At 38.2% G+C, this 22,255-nt stretch overlaps 1 protein-coding gene across 1 annotated transcript in view; it reads left to right on the top strand.

Annotated features, from left to right (window-relative positions):
- The first annotated feature begins 7,898 nt into the window (after positions 1-7,898).
- Positions 7,899-22,255, top strand: part of LOC134534592 (protein yellow-like) — a 28,201-nt gene continuing 13,844 nt past the window's right edge. The window contains exons 1-2 of the mRNA XM_063373072.1: positions 7,899-7,963; positions 12,957-13,427. Of these exons, the coding sequence (XP_063229142.1) occupies positions 7,900-7,963; positions 12,957-13,427 (535 nt within the window). The 5' untranslated portion in view covers position 7,899. The remainder of the gene's footprint in view (positions 7,964-12,956; positions 13,428-22,255) is intronic.

Raw genomic sequence — 22,255 nt, 5'->3', positions numbered from 1 at the left:
TGTAACTGATATAAACCCAGCCAACCACGAAACACAGACAATGCTACAAAGTTTTAACACACATCTGGTTTGCATGGCCCTAGATAATAATATAACGTAGGGACCGGAAAAATTCGCGTGTTCAATGACCTGTAGGATGAACTCCATAGTTCTACGTACACTCGGTCAAATGTCACCTACTCATTGGCTGCTGTCTTGTGAGACGTCCCAACGTAGCAGCCTGTGATTCGATACAGCTTTGGTTGGGTGTTTCTCATTGGTCCAGAGTCATCTAGGTGAGTTGTGAGCCAATAACAGAAGCTGCATTGAGGTACTATTTGTAATTTGGTCTATCGCGAAATGAACTCGCGAATTTTTCCGGTCTCTAATAATAATATAACGACATTAGTATGATTCAACCACGTGAAATCTGTCAGAAGGTTATAAATACCGAGTGAGGTGACGTAGTAGGTAGGGCGCTGGCCTTTCATTAAGGAACTAACTTAAAGATTACAGAGAAAAGGTTTTTGGTTAAAACTTTGAAATGCTCCTAGGGAAGCAAAAGACGAACCTTTAGACTAAAGACGAACCTTTAGACACAGAGTTAATGAGTCGTCAATAACGTAGTTAAAGTCACCTTTTTTTTTTTTACCTCGCCATCGTCATAACGGAAATGTTGCTTGACCACTTCTTATGAGTAGAGACCTGCAAAATTCGCGGATTAATTTCGTGATATGCTACAATTCAAATAATTATACCTTAGCGCTGCTTCTGAAATCGGTTCACTGTTAATCTGGAGTAATGAGGGCCAATTAGAGACCCTTGCTCAAAGAAGTGTCGAATCACAGACACTCGGTCGAGACGACTCACAAGTCAGCAGCCAATGAACAGGTGGCATTTGCCCCGAGTGTGTAGAGTGTAGTGGAGTCTATCCTGGAGGTCGTTGAACCCGCGAATTTTGCTCCGCCGGGACGCTGACGGCCACCTCTTGAGGCTCGCTCGCGACAGGAGAGACGCCGTTGCGTGCTGCACCACCTGGTGGTCGCAAGAGCGCCTGCGCAGTCCTCGCCCAGGGACTGTCCCCCAGCTGGTCGACTGCAGCTCCGGGCCGGTGGGCTGATCCACAGGCCCAGACTAACCATACTTGGGTCCTCTGACCCCGGTCAGGTTAAAAGAAAAAAATGGCGCTTGGGAAAACTATAACGCGGCCATTGTCTGGTGTTACTTTCTTGGGTCCTGGGTTGTAGTCGCATCGCATGGCTTAGAAGGGTGGGGCTGGGTGGATCCATGGGTCTGGAGGGGGCCCGGGCGCAGCCCTTCGGAGTTTTTTTTTGATTTTGAAGATAAACTTCTTTACTTGGGGGGGGGGGGGGTACTCCAACGCATGCTCCCTGTGGTCACTGTTAAGAAAAAAAATAATTTTATAAATAAAGTTTTAGTTTCACCTTACAAAATAGTTACCGTAATACCTGTATTTTCAGCTGAAATTACATTCTGAAAAAGAGTACGGATAAGTAGAGACTGGAAAAATTCGCGATTTCGATGACCTCTAGGAAATACTCCACAATCCCCTACACACTCGGGCAAATGCCACCTGCTCATTGGCTACTGATTCGTGACACCTGTCAACTGGGACGCTGGCGATTCGATACTATTTTTGGTTGAAGGTTTTCCATTGACTCAAAGTCCTTAAGATAAACTGTAAGCCAATCAGAGAAGCAATATAAAGGTACAGTTGTTTGGATAGTATCATATCGTGAAAATAATCCGCGAATTTTTCCGGTCTCTATGGATAAGAAATAACCACGCAATTATAATGTAGTACGCGACTGTGTCTGATCCTGGGTCCAGGACCCGTGATAGACTGTGGTGGCCGTGAGCTGCATCCAGGAACCAGAAGCCAAGCCACACCGTGGACTGTTATCTGCAGTTGTTCACTTTGCTGCGAGATCGCACGCGCGTGACATGCGAGCACAGCACGGCTCTCGCAGCGGCGGTCAGCCGCGGCCCTGATTGCAGCGACGCCCTCTATCTGCGGCGCCATTGTCCGCGCCGACGGCGAGTGCATCTCGCTCCTCAGGCGTCATTAAGTCTCTTCGTCGAGGAGATCGCGGAACACGAACACTGCTCTTAACGAGCAGATAAATAAACGCGCGAGAATTCTAACTGCCTACGGATGGGCTGCTCGGCGGGGTTGCTCTCCCGGTCAGGGCACCCGGGCTCTGGCAAGGCTGTAACCCTTAGGCGGGGGATAGTCTAAGGGTCGGTAATTAAGACAGTCTTTGGTCTGGTGTTACCTTACCTACCCGGGCTCTGGCACAGCTGTAACCTTCGGGCGGGAGATATGCTGATATCGAAGTACCCAAGGACATCCATGTCTTGGCTCGGCCGCCGTGAGGCTGCCCGGGAAAGCACTATTCCTGAAGATGAAGGGTGCCATGGGACTGATCCTTTACTATGATAGTTCCCTGCTGAGATTTCCTCTAATGGCTCAGGATCAGGATTGGAGTAGGAAACGTGGTGGTAGTGGTCCTCCTATGCTTGGAGTACACTCCGAGGGGTGGAAGTGTTGAGCTACTTAAGCTCGGGTACTAGACTGCTGAGCTAGTAGAGGTTGGAAAGGCCTCAGCTGGATCACGAGTAACTGGGTGACCGAGGGGTCCCAGGGATGTGAGAGGTATGGTTCCGTGACGGTTCTACTCAGATTCCACAGAGGGGGCCATCTCTGCAGGTGGTCTGGGGGTTCACGGCGGAGATAGGGGCGGGTCGGTGGGGCCGAAGTTGGGATGGGTCTCCTCAACCTCTCGACCTAGCCATGCGCTCACCAATAAAATGACGCGATTGGAAATGGCGTACCTATTTCCCGGTTCTTGGAACCCATTTTAGGTACTGGAAACATTGTGTCAGGCATGTAAAAGATCCATCTTTTCTTCTATCCTGGGTTATCCCCTAACGGGATCAGTTGTCTGGGGGAGTTTTGATGTATTCATGAGGTGTGAACCTAATAATTGCCTACTGATATTTCATTCAAGATCTTCTTGAACCGTGTTAACCACACGGATATTTTTTTTAAAAACAAATAACAAAATAAAAAAAATGGTTTGTGAATACCATGAAATTGATTAGTAGCAACAAAAAATATCGCTGTAGTCATATTACCCACTCCGTAACTTTGAACCTCCACGAGTTGGATATCTGGAGGAGAAAGCAGGAGTAGTTTGCGATATAAGAAAATACGCAATGTTCTCCAGCTTGGCGCCTTCCGATGAACCCGAAAGTGGCTATGTTGGGGAATTACGTCAGGCCATGAGTAGTTGGTAATCGCTGCAAGCACTTTCTCGAAAGGGAACTTGATTTGTCGGTGTCTGCGGAAAGCAGGGGTGCGCAGACATTCTGGCCCAGTCGTCGGCACTTTGTCCTGTCATACTGTCAAATGTTAGCCTCCAGTATACTTGACAGTACATTTGCAAGGGCAGCATTGGACGGAAAATGGCTTCCAATTTTCTCCAGCGAATAAATTTGGACAGATAACCTCAAACATGTTTTAAATCATGCCACATTATCGAAGTTTATTTTTGGTCTGAGCAACCTCAAACACCTCAAACATTCAAATGTTTAATCTCGATTTTTGAAATAATAAAAAAAATGAAACGCGACAGTGATGCGTGATCAAGGAAACATATTTTTTTCTTTTTTTTTTCCTTTCAAGGTTGGTGCTTCTGAATGCGCAGATGGGCGCGGAAGTGATGAAAGACAAGCCTAAGACGTACATCAAGTTCTGTCCCTGCCCGAACACGCCCGAATATTCACCTTCGGCCATCCTCGGAATTTGTTTCATTTTTGCGCAGGAAAAATTAATTCAAATATTAAAAGTGGTGGGTTAGGTTAGCTGCGTTAAAACACTTCAAAACACTATGGACGGTTAGTTAGGTTAGTATAGCTACATTAAAATAAACAGAGAAATATGAATATGTATAAATGAACCCAAGGTTGGCCGAAGGTGAATATTCGGGCGTGTTCGGGCAGGGACTGAACTTGATGCACATCTTAGGCTTCCCATGATGAAAAAGCGGTGATCAGCCGCACGCAGCACCTGACGAGGCCTCGCAGCCGCAGAGTTCGTGACACCCGAGGGAACGACCATAACTCTGGCCGATAGGCGCGCATCTCCGAGAGATTGCCCATTAGAACTATCCCGACTTTCATTTGTCCGGCCGAATCTCCGCGCTGTTGGGTCACGCGCGGGACATTGCGGGACGAGGAAGACTCGACCAAAAAAATAAATAAATTAATAATTGCCAGCGAGTCTATTAAGTACTCTCCAGTGATTTATAGCATCTAACCTATGTAAGCAAAATTCACGTGTTCACACGTTGAAAATGTACTTATGATACGAACAGTTTAACGTAGAATTCTTCTAAATAATGCCGAGCGTGATAAATATACCTACGCATACTAGGCCTATATGTTTTCAATTGCATTTCTTGACGCGAATCGCACGTAGTTTCCGCACCCGCCGCTAGAATTCGCTGCCGGAGCAGCTACGTCGACTATCATAAGCCACACAATGAAACGGCTCCTATAAAAGAAAAAAAAGACTTGAAAAAAAATACTAAACCCCGGCTTTGAACCTGTTTTTTCGACAAGGAATTTCATTAAAATACTGCAAATCTTGTTAAAATTAGTTTAACAATTAATATTATTAAGTTTCCCTTTTGTCTTTGTGCTACAGATGACAACACCGTGGTTGTTACACATTTCCGTTCCATGAATTCCGTCACATTAATGAAATTACCAAATGACGTATATCGAGAGCAAAGATGTTACACGTATGTATAAAAAAAAGTGATTCAAATTTTGAACGGTTATGCGCTATAAGTATATACCCGGAAATTTTCGCGGATTCATCTGTTGTCCGCTTCATTTCCCCCCCCCCCCCCCCCCGGAGGATTAGATTTTACACGTAACCTCTCCTTCAGTTGATTGAGTCGACGTGGTTCGTTAACGCTACCGCTAGATGCTAGTAAACTAGGTCGTTGTCGTAGAGAGAGTAAAGAAATAATTACGTGCCGTTCACCAGAGTATAATGATCGTTTGCAGTCCACCTGACGGCCAAACGAGTCCGCGTAATTCCCAGGTCTCTGGCCGTAAACATTTTACCGTCTCCATTAACGTACCACCCGTGACTTATGAACTTCCTGATGTACTTAACACTTTAGTTCATGTGAAACTTTTTAAATTTTCGATCTTTAATTTTGTTGTAATTCCTTCAACTATATATGGATTAACGTAACTTATTTTTATATTTGTAAATTCTTCCTGGTAAAAATTATTTTCACTGTTACGTACCGTATCTGGTATTGAATCTATGATCTTAAAAGTACTTGTAAAAGTAATGCTTTTAATTTTAGTCGTAATATTTTTAGTTTTTAATTTTTAATATATATTATAGGGGGAAAATGATCTAGCTAATTATTCGCCACTCAGACACTATTAATAATAAAAAAAATAGCCTGGTTCTTGATTTGCATAAACATATGCATAGTTTAGAACTATTTAAAAATCAGTATGAATGTGTTTCATTGCGTACCATGTTTATTTACTTCAGGCGCTAACTAAACGTGTTCCTTTGCTCTAGTAAATTATTGTAGGGCCGTATTTTTTTTAACGAATGACAGAATGACTTTGAACACGTTTTGTTGTTGGCTGAATCTATTGAAAAAAAACTTTACGTCTATACGTCATTATTTGACAAAGTGCGTAAAAGAAGTTTGTGATTTTGTGATGTTTAGGAAAAAAAATATAATGGTTGCCAACTCGAAAAGAAGTTTGTGTTGGTATCCGTGTCTTGCAGTCGCGCCAACCGCCCGGCGCGCGGGGAAGAAATCCGCCGACTGGTCGCGGGCAGGCGGTTACGTAAGAGAAGTCCTGTCGGCCGGCGGATGTCGGCCGCTGTACCGCTGGAATAATGGCTCGGCACCTTTTGTTTTTGCCTTGCCGGGAGGAGGATCAGGGCGGGAAAGTGAGAACGGTCTTCCAGCCTGCAGGCCACGAGGCCAAGGAGGTTTGGCTGGCGGGAGTCTGCCGCAGCGAGTCTCATACTCTTTGCTTGCATTGCAGTGCGCAGTTCAATCACTCTTTTTTCCAGTGCACGCCATCTGCTGTTTGTTCTCAGACGAGCCCAAAGAGCATAACAGTTCCAAGAACGTCTGAAAAAAAATTAAATTAAATTTTTAAAAGGAAAAATTTGGAATGAGAATTTTTGGAAATATATATTTCTTTGTTGTATTTAATTAGAAGCATATTCTAAAAATATTCAATTCAGAAAACACAACTGATAGCCACCATATATGTTTCAACAATTTTTGTCATTAAATTTTTTTGTAGCTTTTAAAAGTTTTTTTCTCTCTTCGACCATATGATATAATTAATTGAATGCCTTGTTTTTAATTGTGACACGGCTGCTACAAATAGTTGGTCATGTTAAATAATTATTGGTGTTTAGAATTAATATAAATTCTTTCAGAACATAAACGGCATTACTTAATGGTACCTATTAGTAAAGTCAAAAAATAATTATTATAATTATTGATATATCTTTTGAAATAATAATTTTAATACTATAAGTTAGGCTACGGTGAGCGCCATTTTCACTGTACTGCAGTCCAAGAGTGAAATATCGCTGTGGATGGTTGACGGTGGGATGATAAACACCTGCTTGCATTCCTACCTTCTGTCGCACTTGTCTCATTGATTGCAGCTACACGTCGAGAAGACGAGAACCACACTATCACCACCGACGCAATCAGGTAGACAATGCAAAAATTCTTTCTACCAAGAGGAACAACAAACAAACAAGTGCTTCCGTACGATACGCAGTACTTTTTTTGTCTTAAATTGCAAACTATTAAAAGTGTGGGTGTTTAAATATAGCGCACAAGAAGTTTCCTCGTATAGTATGAGAATTTTTTTTTTTTGAGAAATCAGAATCTCACATAATTATGCTTCAACAAAAATTCGTGTTCTTCTTGTCAAAATTGAAACAACGACGCCATTCATTACTTGATAATAATAATAATAACAAAAAAAAATCACCTCAATAAAAGTGGTTTCTTTTGTTAAAATAAATTCATATTTTTAAGGATTTCAACTTTATTTATTTTCACGCTTACGAGATAGAAGCTAAAAACAGATAGAAGAGAGAATGCAATAGGGTCCCGTAACTACCATTAGTTCATGATTAGGGACCGGAAAAATTCGCGGGTTCAATGACCTCTAGGATAGCCTCCATTATCCTCTGCACTTCTCAAGTAAACACGCGTGTTCATTGGTTACTGAATTGTGAGGCGTCTCCACTGGGTAGCTTTTGATTCGACGCTTCTTTGGTCGATAGTCTCTCATTGGCCCAGAGAGCTCCAGTTAAACCGCGAGCCAATAGCACAACCAGCAGAATTATACACAGGTTTGAATTTCAGCCTATCACGAAATGAATCCGCGATTTTTCCGGTCTCTATTCATGATTTATCTATTAACGGGTACGGCCTGGTGACTTAAAAAAAAAAAAAAAAAAATTGTACACCAGAATTAAGTCTGGAAATATATTATTTAAACATACACCAATCAGAGCAGAAATTTTACCAGAGAATTTTTTTTTTTGATGAACGCAATTAGTTGAATAAATTTGGAGCCACGTCGCACGGAAGTTTTTTTTGAAAAGTTGATCTCGGGCGTGTTGAGATTCCAGCGTAAACGCGCCGTATCGCGAAACTGTCCCGCCTCGGGACGATATGGGAGGGAGTTGGGGGTGGTGGGGTGTGGAGGGGAAATGCGCTCCAGTCCAGCCGCCACCCCTCCGCGCGGGGGGTTACGCGCGTATATATTCGTACGCGCGGCGTCGACGTCGACAGTGCAGAGGGAGACATGGCGCTGCGCGTCGCTGCGGTGGTGTGGTTGGCGACACTGGCGGGCGCCGGGCTGCCGGAAGGTACGTGTGGCGACACTGCTTCCTGTCGGGGTCACCAAACGCGAAGCCTACGATGCACATAAAGTTCTGCCATTCCCGATTACACCCGAACAATTCACCTTCGGCCAACTTCGGGATTCGTTTTATTTTTGCGCAGGAAAAATGAATTCAAATATTAAAATTTGTCGGTTAGGTTAGCTACATTAAAACACTTTAAAACACCATGGACGGTTAGTTAGGTTAGTATAGCTACATTGAAATAAACAGAGAAATATAAATATATATAAATAAACCCGAGGTTGGCCGAAGGTGAATGTTCGGGCGTGTTCGGGCAGGGACAGAACTTGATGGACATCCTAGGCTTCCCTTACCAAACGCACGGACGTTGGCTGCATCCGAGTTCACCATAGAACATACAGCATAAATAGAAGTGACTCTTCCTAGCTTGAACTGTATCACAGCACGGCGGTGTTTTTTTTTTTTTTTAAAGGGGGTTGTCTGTAAAGTCGGTTTACGGACGATAATTTTACGTGATAACGTCATAAAAAAACATTGATGAAAAATTGCATAAATTTTATTTTTCAAATATTATTTATAGTTTTTGCACATTTAATTTAAATAATTTGCTTAAATATAATCACCAACAATTAGTTAAAAAGCCCGCCTTAACCTGTTTGATATTATAGAATATTTTCTCGCACGGTGGTTGGCCGGTTCTTGCACGCTCGGCTCAAGCGGAATGTGACAATGAGTCATGCTTTTTCGTGCGTGCAGCCGTCGTTCATCGATTTATAAGACGTTATCACGTCAAACATTTTTTTTTTCGGTGCGAACTTTGAATGTAATATTTATTTACCAATTAGATAATGCACAATTTTTGATTTGTGAAGTGTTCATTATTTAAATATACCTTTTTTTGCTGAAAAAAGAAATAAATAAATATGCTAATTTTTTAAAACTATTATTTAGAACTTTTAAGTACAGTAGTCACACAAAACATTCAACTGCACAATTTTATTTCACTTATTCCTTCACTGTCTAACAAGCCTCTTTTTTTTTACCAGTGCTCTTGCATCATGATGTGTGTGTTTAATGATATACCAGGCGATGAGCACTCAGTACACTGCTTGCAGGGAAAATTTAAAAATGTATACTACAGTTGCTCACAACAACTTAGCACAATCATATCCATAGCAACAGCATAAATTATTCTGTCATTTTTACCTTTGGGGGTTGCCTGTCCCCTCCCTCTAATTGTATTGGGTCTCCTACAGAGCTTTAATACCATTTAGTCCATACACACTTGGCCATTGACTCCCATCAAGTTTGAATCGCGAGCAAAATATTTTTTCTTGAATAATATGAACCTTTAGCATAAAAAATATTTTTTAACAACTTCTCCCCTCCAAAACTCTTAGTTTAGAAAAATTTGGAGAGCTAAAATTTTAACACTGGTACATAAATTAAATTCCAAATAAAAAAGGGGGAAAAATTCTACCTGAAAATGTTTTTACTATTGAGCTGATAACTATTACAAGTACAAATCTTGTATAATCTAAGTAATCTTATACAATGAACATACACAAACTAGTGTATACAATATAAACTATCAGTATACTGCAGTGCTACACAGATCATTACAAAAATTTGTGGCCATAATCTTATAACTATTTAAGTTTTTGCGTAACTGTAATTAAAACATAATTTCTTTGCCTGTTCACAAAAAAATAAACATCCAGTTTCTCAATCTACACACCACTAAAAACAGGGAATGAAAACAGCTTTATCAATAAAAACAAACGACAAATCTTCAAACATTGTATTTTTAGCATAAAAAATATTGGTTTTTAATTACATTCACTAGAAATTACGAAGAACATATAGTTTACTCTGTTGGACTATTGTACTGAAGTGCACAATTTAATGTTAATATTTGCAAACTATGATCAGGTATTATTTTGTAACTAACAGCATGGATAGTTTACTGCCATAATGTTTACATTTAAAAATTCTGTGATAAGAGCAGTAAGAGTGCTTCAGGTTGTCCGAGCTTTGGACATGAACTTAATTGAGAGGAACGTTTTGCGAGGCGGAATGTTATTGAAGTCTGCTTGTTGAATGCTCGCGAAAACTGCTGTTCGTACTTTGGACCTATCTGTACCGGGACTAGGGTTAGGTTTCTGAAGGCAGCTGTACTCCAGTAACGCGAGGCGCGTGTTACTGTCGACTCGGAGCGTGCACGCTGCTAACAACACATGGTAGTGGTTATTTCTGCATGCGCGAAATGCGTTTTGACGTGACAACGTCTAATAAATCGATGAACGCCGGCTTCACGCACGAAAAAGTGTCCCGTTACGCACATTGTTCCGTTACGCTGTGTCCCGTTTCGCTAATTGTTCCGTTACGCTGTGTTCCGTTACGCTCTCGGCGAGTGCAGTAATAATAGGTTATGTTACAATTGACTAAAATAATTATGGTGATTCATATAATTGATGATAGATATTTTATTACAATTTATTTACATGAAAACATGTTCATAATTATATTTAAACTTTATAGCTAAACGCCAGTTTTTAAAATTAATTACAAGTCATCTACACGTGAACTGTTTCGTTGACTGTTTATAAAGTAAAGTGAAAAGTTAATGTGGTTTTCATTGCTTATTACAACAACAATTTCGGCAATAAAGGTTAATTATTCTTGCATTTTAAAAATCTGATTACTAGTATAATTTCAAGTATTTATTATTTTATTATTAAAATAAAGATGATTCAATTTTATTAATAAAAGTATGCAATCATTTCATTAATGTTTTGTTATGACATCACGTTAAACTATCGTCCGTAAACCGACTTTACAGACAACCAATTTTTTGGAATCAATACTGAACTTTTCTTGTCACGCTTAACGAAAATGCCTGGGCGAGAATATTCCCCAGTATAACTGCAAAGTTTTTTTTTTTTTTAAGAGATACAGTTGCTTCCACGTAAATGAACAAATTTACAAGTAACAGTTATTCTACGTAATAATTTCAATTTCATTTACAATTTTTTTACAGTGTATCCTTTCGTCACTGTTGTTATGTCATAGTGTTTCTCGACAACTTCATGTGTTTGTCATTGTTCGGAAACAAACATAATGTTTTCACGAGTGGGAAAAGAGGTCCGGAAATACAGCAAAATTAATTAACCACATTTTTTTTTTAATTTATTAACTAATTTCTACACTTTTAAAATAATTGATTGTCTGTCCACAAAGTAATCTCACCTTTAATAAGTCCGCCATTATTCACCTTCCCCTCTGGAGCTCGGCTTGACAGACCAGGCTTGCTCTCAGTTTGGACTGTTCAGCCAGAACTGACAGTTTGGACTGAACTGAAGCCTTCCCCACACACGATCAGTATTGTGGTTGCTGTTGCTGTTGTATGCATCGTTTCATTGTAGAATATGGAAGAAACTTTTAGTTTGAACAACCAAAGAGTATAAACAAAGAAGTCTGCCACGACACTCAGCTGATGGACTGACAGTTTGGACTGGCGAGACGATGTTCCCACACACGGCAGTTCGGACTGAGTGTCCTCGAGTCCACAATCTGGTTTCATGGACTGACATCAGTTTGTCAGTTGTGTCAGTAAAAGATTCATGCATGTGGTAATTGATAAATGCGGAGGGTACACTGGTACACTGTAACACAAGCAAGTCAGTGGAGTACTGATATGCCGCACCCTTCTGCTTGCATTAATGGACACCGTGAGAAGTTCGTTTTTTTTTGTCGGGATGGTAATTTTACACGCAGAGAATTTGAGGATACATTTGTCAGTAAATTTGTGCAAAGTTGTAAATTGTCATACGTCGTCTGTTACCTCATGCACGAGTAGATATGTATGCGTGGGGGATTCGGACGAACCAATTGTATTATTTAACGTATGAACACTTTGATATCAGCGCCTGAGCTTAGGCCCACATGCAAGCAAATGAACTATGTTCCGTAAGAAGTTTTGTTAAGTATTTGTATTTGTTAAGGTCAAAGATTTTTTTGTATTGTAGTTTTTTTAACAGAAAAAATACGATCACGAGGGGGCGTAATAATATTGTAAATGTTGTTTAATAGCCACGTGGTGTGGACTCACACGTAATCTTACAAAGTGGCTTGTTACTTTTGTTATTTTCAGGGCGAAATATGCAGCAAAAGTTTGTTTTCGAAAGCCTATGTAAGAAACTTTATTTTGTATGAGTTGTATAATCTAACTGTCGAGCCATCAATGGCTGTTATTTTTCAATGAGTAATTTATTTATTTATTTATTTCGTGTTTAGTTTTGCAAATAAATACCAACATTAAAAGAAAGATAAATGAATAAGTTTTTAATTTTGACAACGATACTCCTTTTACTTTAGGGTCATGAGTATATACTTTAGGTGCAACACACATTTTTTTTTGACGTGAATACGTCTTTAAAATTGCTTCCATAGTGGTAAGCAATTCAAAAAACTAATGATAGCAAAATCGGGGGATAAAGTTGGGTCTTGCAGCTACATATCTATCATCTCCATCCAAAATTTAATCACACCACTGGATGGCTAAAGGATCAAAGAATATTTTACGCTAAGTGAGGACTGTGACGCATCGCGCGCGGTGGAGGGGTGGAAGCGCCGCCATTTTGAGGTCATTTTGCTGCGCTTCGAGATTTCCATTTAGTATATAACTGTTGACTTGGAGAGGCTACGACGTTCGTTTGGGTTTCAATCGCCAGCTCTCGTCAAAATCTATCTATTGCACATATAAAAAATTAGTTTAAAATAAATACAGTGAATATATATGTGGTGTTAAAATAAAAAATAAAAATAGCGTATTTTATATTTCGTATAGAAAATATTACCTGTTACGTACACGTATTCTCGTGCAACACGCGGCCGTGTCCGTGACACAGCCACGCCCCGTTTTTTCGTATAGTGGCCCCATTGCGCCTGTGCAGTTGCCGTCTCTCTGGGAAAGAACACGTGTGTGTGTCGGCAGGTGAGCCCGCGGTGGAGGTCTCCAGGGTGACGCGCGGGTCGTTGTACGCGGACGGCGGGGCGGTGGCGTCCTACCACCTGGGCGGCGGCGGCGGCGGCGGCGGCGGCGAGCTGGTGGTACCTTACAACCTGGGCGGCGGCGGCGGAGAGCTGGTGGTGCCATATAACCTGGGTGGCGGCGGGCCGGTGGCGCCCTACAACTTGGGCGGCGGTGAGCTGGTGGTGCCCTACAACCTGGGTAGCGGCGGCGGCGGCGGCGGCTGCGGCGGCGGCGGCTGCCGCGGCGGCGGCCACGCGGCCCAGAAGCTGATCGAGGTGTTCAGCTGGAAGCACCTGGACTACGAATACCCCAGCAAAGAGGCGCGGCAGCGGGCGTTAGCCAACGGTGACTTCAAGCCCCCGAACTGCCTGCCCGTCGGCATCGAGGTGTGGTGCGACAAGATGTTCGTGACGGTGCCGCGCTGGGAATCAGGTGCGTCCCGCCGCTGGCGTCCCTCCACTTGTCGCGCCTGAACCCCCCGGTGGCAAAGTGTTTGATCCTCATTCCGGATAAATCACCCAAAACGCTGATAAAACCGACTTTTATTCACAAACAGAAGTCTAAATACCAATTTCCATATTTCCAACTTAAAAAAAAAAACTTAAAATTTTTTCATCCCTTATTTAACTCCCTTAGGGGATGAATTTTAAAATCCTTTCTCAGCGCTCACCTTTGTTATACAAGGAAACTCTATGCAAAATTTTACGCTACTAGACCCACCGGTTTAATTAAGCTGTACGCTGTCAGTCATTCAGTGTTGAGAGTTGTATTAAGTAAATATGCTGCGGTAATTAACGCCTCACAGATAAGTACACAGGATGTCCCTTTCTTCAACGACAAGCCGAGCACAAATGTTAGGCCAATTGATCATGGTCCTGAATCAGGAAACCAAAATTTAAAAAAAAATTGTCGTAGTTTTCGAGTTGTAGGCATTTATTTTTAGATTTATAAACCCCATCCTGCAGCAATTTTTTAGATACTGTACCAAAATTATTAACAATTTTTTCAAAATAACGTCTAACATGCTATACTTTTGGGGGAAAAAATCTCTTTGCACGGCGTATGCGGTAACAATTTTTAACATGGAAACAATGACTATTCACGCTGTATAAAATATTAGCTAAGTATTATTTCTAACAGCATGACCAGTTAAATTTAACAGATTAAAAATTGTTACCGCGTAAGTCTACTTCAAATATTTTTTCCCCTAAAATTCTAACCTGTTTGGTTTCATTCTGAATAATTATCAATAGTATGGTTATTTATGATTGCGTAGCAAATATTTTAAGTCATCTAATAATTTGGTGCAGGGTGTAGGGTGAAAAAAAATGCCTAGTATAACTATAAGAAAACTACGATACTTTTTTCATTTTTTAAATTCAGAACCGTAATCTACTGGCCCATGTACTGTCCTCGGCTTGACATTGAGTTATGGGACTTTATACTGATGATCAACTCAAGGATTGTTAACGAACAGTAAACAGTGACTACAGCGCCATATTGAACTGAATAACTGTTCGAGAAAAACCTGTAGGGTCGTTAAAATATCACATAATAATGATGTGTTAACAAAAATACTTAATAAAACTCTTAGCACTTACTGACTGAGTGACAGACAACGCACAGCTTAAAACCGGTGGGTCCAGAAGCATGACATTTTGCAAAGGAGTTCTTTACATAACGTGGGTGAGCACTAAGAAAGGACTTTTGAAAATTCGTATCCAAAAAGTGCGTTAAATAAAGGGATGAAATGTTTAAGGAAGTTTGTCATTTTTAAGTTATAAATATGGGAATTAGTGTTTAGTTTTCTGTTTGTAAATATGTAAGGCACTTGCATCAGCGTTTATGGCAAGTCATCAAAAATGAGGATAAAATACTCTTGATAAATATTATGCCTTTAATTGGAGGAAATTTACATTTCGTGGTCTTTATTCTTATTTAAGATTTTTTTTCTTGGAAAAGCATGTTTGTCAATATTTGTTTACACAAAATTTCTAACATTTGAGAAAAGTCGGATGGTTCCTGAAATGATGCCGATGGGGAATCCAATCGGACACACGGATAGTACCGTAATGAAATGCTATAATAGAGTAACCATATCTATTTCAATATCTGGACACACATTTCTCTGAATAGGCCTACCACAACAGGGCGCATACTTAGAACACCGCTGCTATAAGCTTATTGGTTTCAACAGTTTTTTTTATCATAAAAGGTTCTCATTATTTAATTCTGGAAATTGGTTTTCTTTAAGGCAGAGATCTCACATTAAGATACTTTTCTAAAGACCATAGCGTAGTTCCTATTGACAGTATTATTGAAGTTGAAGTCATCGCCCAGAATGAATTAAATACCAAAATTCTACGAAAACTATTTCGCAAGAAAACTACGTTAGTTTATAAAAACACTTAAGTCGCAAGACATCACGAACTTTATAGTCCAAACTGTATAACTGTAACTGTATCTTAAAAATTTTTTCGGCATACTTCACATAAAATATAGAATGAGTAAACGCAGGAAGTTGAAAGTTTGATGATACTTGTGTTACGCTTTTGCGTCTTGAGTAATCTATAAACTGATGCGTATTAAAAAGTTATTATTATTTTTTTAAAAGATTTGCGTCTTGCGTTCCTTGCAAAGTTTACGGAATGTGTGCCATCTTTGCGTTGTTAAACACTGAAGTCAAAATACGTCGCACCTCGCACGTCGTTCTCTTGGTACATTTTTCTTTGTTTTTCTTTGTTTGTTGACCATATTCCTGTTACGGAATATTTTGTGGTGTTTATATCCTTGTTGACAACAGCAATTTTTTGCTTAATTTTGTGTTTTTTTGTCTTTTTTGGGTATTTTTATTTACTTCTTTATTTTTATTTTTTTATTTTTTAATTTTTCTTCAACAGAAAAAGTTCTTAGCAATGGCGTATGTCCAAAAACTTACATCAAGTCATGCACTCCCATTGCACAAATCTTTCAAAGATAACTTCTAACACGTTTAAAACTTTAAAGGAAATTTTGTACTAAATAAGCAGTTAAGTGGAGTAGACAACTGTAAGTAGCCCTATTTAATATGTTAGTATTACAATAACTCGTAAACTACTTGCGCTAGAATCCAGCAAAGAATACCAAATGGCGTTCATATTTACTCCAGCTTTATTTCCTTGATTTTAATATACATCATTAGATTAAACAAAACCTTTCCCAAAAAAATTTCTAATAACTATAAAAGATTTTATGTTCTTTTAACGAAAATTTATTCTGTAAAACCATCACTTCAATATAACCTTTCATTACAGAAATATTTGCAGTTTAATTTATAGTTTATTCACACGATATAGATATATATAGGGGAGACCGGGGTAAGTTGACGATGTTAAGCTTTGAAATGGCCTTTAACAGATAAATAAGCATTTATTATATATTATTTAGTACCAATACGAAGTATATAATATTTTCTACCTAAAAATGTAACAAGGTTGTATTAATGTGTGTAGTTCTGAAGTTATTTACAAGAAACCAATTAGGTAGCACATTCGTCATCTTGCCCCAGGTGTGGGGTAAGTTGACGAACCTATTGGGGTAAGATGACGAAACAAAAATATATACATTTATAGACAAAGTACAAAATTGTTTAATAGATATCCTACACTAAACCACATGCAGGCTGTAAAGAAGATATATTGTAACATATTTGAACGACTTTGATAAAATTCCTTGCCACATAGTAGCGAAAAACTGCAAGTTTTTACTTTGAATAATGTCATTAACAATAGTCACACACATAATTGGAACAGTTTTCGTGTCACCACTCAGGACATGTGGAACATTGAATCCTGTCTTCATTTGGAGGTTCCACGTAAACTTCTTCAAATGCAGGGCAAGAAACACTATTTTGGCTTGATGGTTTTGCTACAGAATGATCAGAGCTTCGTTTTTCAGTTTTCTTAGTTTTTCTTTTATTTTTATTCTCTTCTTTCTGCTTCTTCTCTCTATCTCTTTGTAACAACATGTTCTTGATTGGCGAGCTTGTTATTACTGAAGCTGATCCTGTACTTATTTTTCTTGTCGCGGTTGTCCTGTGGGCCACTGGCAATGGTTTTAAATCATAAAACGATGCCTTTTTACTACATGAACTTGCTTGGCCTTCCCAAACGAAGGCCCTGCTTCATCGATAAGATCACTATTTTTTCTGGCTGGGCTAATTAATCAGTCAGCTCCTGAAGCATTAGGCATATAATTTAGCCACACATCGTTTGATGCATGGTCAGATGAAATTGGTATTTAAGTGGACATTAGTTCTTCACTTCCGGGAAGTTTTCTTTCCAATGTAGCCGCAGCAGCAAAATCACATTCTTTGAATATCTGAGGGTTGTAATGCTCTATCCCAGTAGCCTCAAACCCTTTGATGGCATTGCCTACAGTTGCTGCTTTTGAATAAGGTGCAGCGAAGAGATTTCCCACATTACGGTCAGTTATTTGTTGTCCGGGATGTGACACCAAATAATTATCACAGGCTTGTGAGTAGAATGTCTTCAAAGGGCCGAAAAACGAAACATCCAATGGCTGCAACCTATGCGAAGTATGTGGTGGCAATCCGACCATCACAATACCATTATCACAACAAAAATTCACAGCAGCAGTCATTTCTACATCACTCCAACTCCTTTCCGTTCTCCTTTCCGTTCTCCTTTCCGTAATGCCTGGGCATCTACAAAAAAAATCAAACAAAATCGTTACGACTATTAACACAGGAAATATTTATAATATTATATAATTTCATTATTATTTTTCTTTTACATAAATGTTATTCATATCTGTATATCATTGGTTTAAATAACACATTTAATACAAAATAATTCTCACACTGTCATTACCTGTGGCAAGTTGACGATTGCAGGGGCAAGATGACGAATTCGTCATCTTGCCCCCGTCAACTTGCCCCAGCAGCCCTTTTTTTGCTTTACCAAAATCACAAACAACATTAAAATAATTTCTTCCACAATATATACATTAAAATACTCCCAAAAGTAAGCGTTTTATTTTACATGTATAAACATTTTTTATAAATGGACTCTTTTCTTGTAATAGCCTAACATACGTACCTTCAATATTACAACAATGGCTCACGAAACAGTTAGCCTCTCAAAGCTGCCACATTCAAACTGACTGGAGAATTCCGCTGCACCTGCCTAGTAGGTGCAGATGGTGACACTCAAGGTCACAGGGGCGCCAACCTTCTATCTGTGTTTCTGGATTAGTTACATACGATTCGTCATCTTACCCCGTTCGCCAACTTACCCCGGTCTCCCCTACATACATGCAGTTGTACAGATAATTTGTTTTTAAATATAGCGTTTTGATACTCAAACTCTAACTTTTTTTAAGTTTGTTAAAATACAATATTTAAACTTAAATAATTGTTTACTTATCAGAGTGTTAAAGTAAAACTCATTATATAATTATTTATTTTTATTATTTAGTCAAAATACGTCGCACCCCTCTGCCATTACAATGAAGTTTCACCCCAATTACTTGCTAAATTGTTGTTTTAATATTTTTTTTAAACAATACTCACTTCTTTATGACATTTTTTAGCAATTTAATTTAAAGCTATTAAACAAGCTTCTAGCGTTAGACTTTATAGAGCCATTTTTTTTAGATAACGAATCGTTCACCAGAGTGACGTCAAATTTAGAGCAGACACTCAATATATAGACTTCTACCTTCGTGCAATTGTACGTGAAATTTACAATACAAATATGATTTTACCTCCAAAAATTAAAGTTATTTTCCCTGAGAATAGCTTTCCAGTATTAACTGCGCACACAATAAACGCGTAACAACAACATAAAGTCTAATTGTTGAATATTCGATAATCTTTGCCTCGGTTTAAAAAATTATGCTTGAATGAAACTTCAGTTAGAATATAATATTATGCGACTTTTTTTGTGAGAAATACTCAGTTTCATCTCGAAAAACGTATTTTATATAAATGAAAAAAATGACCAGAGCCCTTTATTGTACAAATGTACAATATTTTCCTTGCAGTATCAAAACTATTTTTTTGGCAAATATTTTCTAAAGTTTTCTTTTGTGAAAGTACAGACAATTATTTTATACGTATAGACCCAACAGACACCGAAAATTTGACCCTTCTGCGACCATAGCGGTAGGCATTATACCTAACATATACATAGTTTTACTGAGCTTAAAGACCAATTAAAAACGTATGAGCCGAGTCTTTAAGCAACGAGGCCGAAGTGTGAGTTACACTTACCACATAGAACCCAGAATTTCTGCACTATCGGAGACTACACACTCGACTAAAAATGCATGCATCTCACAATACACAAGATACATAATTGCTACACACAACACACAATTCAAGACACATCCACCAACATCGACGCACAATTCAACTTACATAATGAATATGGTTCAATAAAAAAACTAACGTACAATCATTTAACACGAAGTTTCAAACTTAAAAGGAAATTTTCTACTAAATAAGCAGTTATTGGAGTAGACAACTGTAACCTCATAGGCCTATTTAATATGTTAGTATTACAATATCTCGAAAACTACTTGCGCTAGAATCCAGCAAATAATACCAAATGGCGTTCATATTTACTCCAGCTTTATTTCCTTGATTTTAATAGACATCATTAGATTAAACAAAACCTTTCCCAAAAATTTCTAATAACTATTAAAATCTATTAAAAGATTTTTATGTTATTTTAACAAAAATTTAGTCTGTGAAACCCACTTCAATATAACCTTTCATTCCAGAAATATTTGCAGTGAAATTTATAGTTTATTCACACGATATAGATATATATGCATACATGCATTTGTGCAGATAATGTTTTTTTTAAAAAATAAAGCGTTTTGACACTCAAACTCGTAAATTCTTTTAAGTTCGTTAAAATACAATATTTAAACTTAAATAATTGTTTACTTATCAGAGTGTTAAAGTAAAACTCATTATATAATTATTTATGTGGCCACGTAAACTTATTTCGCAGTCTCAAATGAATCAGGTTGTACCTGTATGTCTGTAGTGAAAATGTTGATTTTCTTATAAACGATTCCGGAATAAGTTAGAGGAGAAATGGTAGTTGCGAAACACACCGTCGATATGGTGACTGAAACTTTCTAAGACTTTAAAGGTCACGTAGGTGTTTATAGGGCGTCAGAACTAATTACGAACGAAGCAGCCAATTTGGTTGCAGCAGTCAAATTTATGGGCGTGGAATCGAGCAGCTGATTTGAATTATTCGCTTAAGGATGGATTATACAACGCCAATAGCGCCTGCAATAAACTTGTTCCTGTGTTCACATTCCCTCCCGCGCCTGCGTGAAATGAGCTTATTACGCCTAGAATGCTTTATTAGATAAAAGTTATACAATTTACAGTTTATTTACAGTTTATACTGTAATTAATTCATATATACTATAATTAATTCATGAAATATTAAATCATTACTTTAATTAATATCTATATAATATTATATAATTAATTTAATTGAATATAAATTAGTACTAAAATTAATAAAATTGAATACATTAACATGAATTATTATTATATAACATTAACAATTTATATTATTTGAATTAAATTTTTATTATAAAATAATTCTTACCCTTACTTCTTCATAAATAAAAACATTATAAAAAGTGAAAAAGTGTGGTTATTGTTATGATATCTATTATCTCAAACTGTAATATATGAGTATAATCATAATTATTAATACAATAAGTACTCAACTGTATTTTTTTTTTTTAGCAAAAACCACGCCGTTAATCCATATGAATTTGGAATCATTATATAGATAATTTTTTTATTGCTGAATTAATTTTTTTACTAAAATAGTTTTTACTGAATATTTTTTTTTTACTTAATTTATATATTATTATTGAATATTTGACTGTCTGTTTGTTTGGTGGAGTATCTTCCCAAAACTACTGAGACGATTTTGATTAAACGTTTTTTGATTAAAAGCTTATGTTTAGACTGAAAAACTGGCGTGTATTTTATCTCTCTAAGAATACGGGAGCCGGAGATATAACAATAATACCACATGTTTTCACAACCAAGTGCAACCAATATAATGTGAGCATAACTTCTACCAATACTACTATGTGCCACATATATAATCTAAATAATTTATTCTATCACAATCAATAACTATTACATGATGTGATAATTAAAGAAAATTAAAATCACCGTTCGATTATTCGCATGGGGACACACACTAGTATAATAAACATATAACCTCTAATAAACACCTATAATATATAAGTTATTATTAATATATTCAAAAAATTCAACAACAGTAGTAACAACACATACTATTATAACATAACCTACTTATTAAAAAAATTGGTGCGTAACCACCACGCAGGTTATAAAGGTGCAAGTATGCGAGTGAGCAAGTATGCGAATGCCTAAGTATAGGTGTACGCAAGTATACGAGAGCGCAAAGTATGCAAGTGTGCTATAGGTAAAACTTGTAATTGAGCGCCCCACTCACAAGACCCCTTCCACTCTCCACCATCGAGCTCCACCCTTGTGATAATTGCAGTTGTCGTTACGTACTTATGACTCCATCGCCTAGACTTACGCTACCAACTGCAAAGATGTTCCTCTTTAAATGACTTCTTCAAATAACAGCGTGTGGAGATTTCTCCCGCCATCGCAGGTTAAGCGTTGTGCTTCCGTTAGTAGAATCATCGTGATAAAGCATCAATAAGAATATATAGAAAATGTAAATGAATACCGAAATAATTATCACTGCGTCAAACTATAACAATAATGGCCAGTTGCACCATTCTGATCTTCAATCTGCGATCCAATGATTTTAGCCCAAGAATGATCTAAGCGTCATTTCTCTGAATGTTGCGCCACGATCTTTGTTCGCCTGAACCGAAACTTCATACATACGTTTCCAATCTGCTACAACAGGCAGCAGCAGTGTCGAATAAAATGTTAGGTGTATTTTTATTGGTGGGCCGGAACTATATGAAGTCGCTACAATCGATTGTGACACGGCGAATAAAAGGTTGATGCGATTGCTTCAAGATACCAGCACTTATAATCGCTGCCTCAGCTTTCGAATTTTAATAACAGCTGAAAATACGTACAGATAATATAAACGAAGCAGTTTGAAATATGAATAGGTCTAGTATCGAAAGTAATCATGTCGAAAGTAAAATATCAAAACATTGAACTAAAGTATCAAGCTTTTCAAGTAATTAAAATT

This window comes from Bacillus rossius, chromosome 7 (assembly GCF_032445375.1).
Source record: "Bacillus rossius redtenbacheri isolate Brsri chromosome 7, Brsri_v3, whole genome shotgun sequence".
NCBI classification, from domain to species: domain Eukaryota; kingdom Metazoa; phylum Arthropoda; class Insecta; order Phasmatodea; family Bacillidae; genus Bacillus; species Bacillus rossius.
Note: the sequence above shows the minus strand (reverse complement) of the source record. Positions and strands in the feature narration are given on the sequence as shown.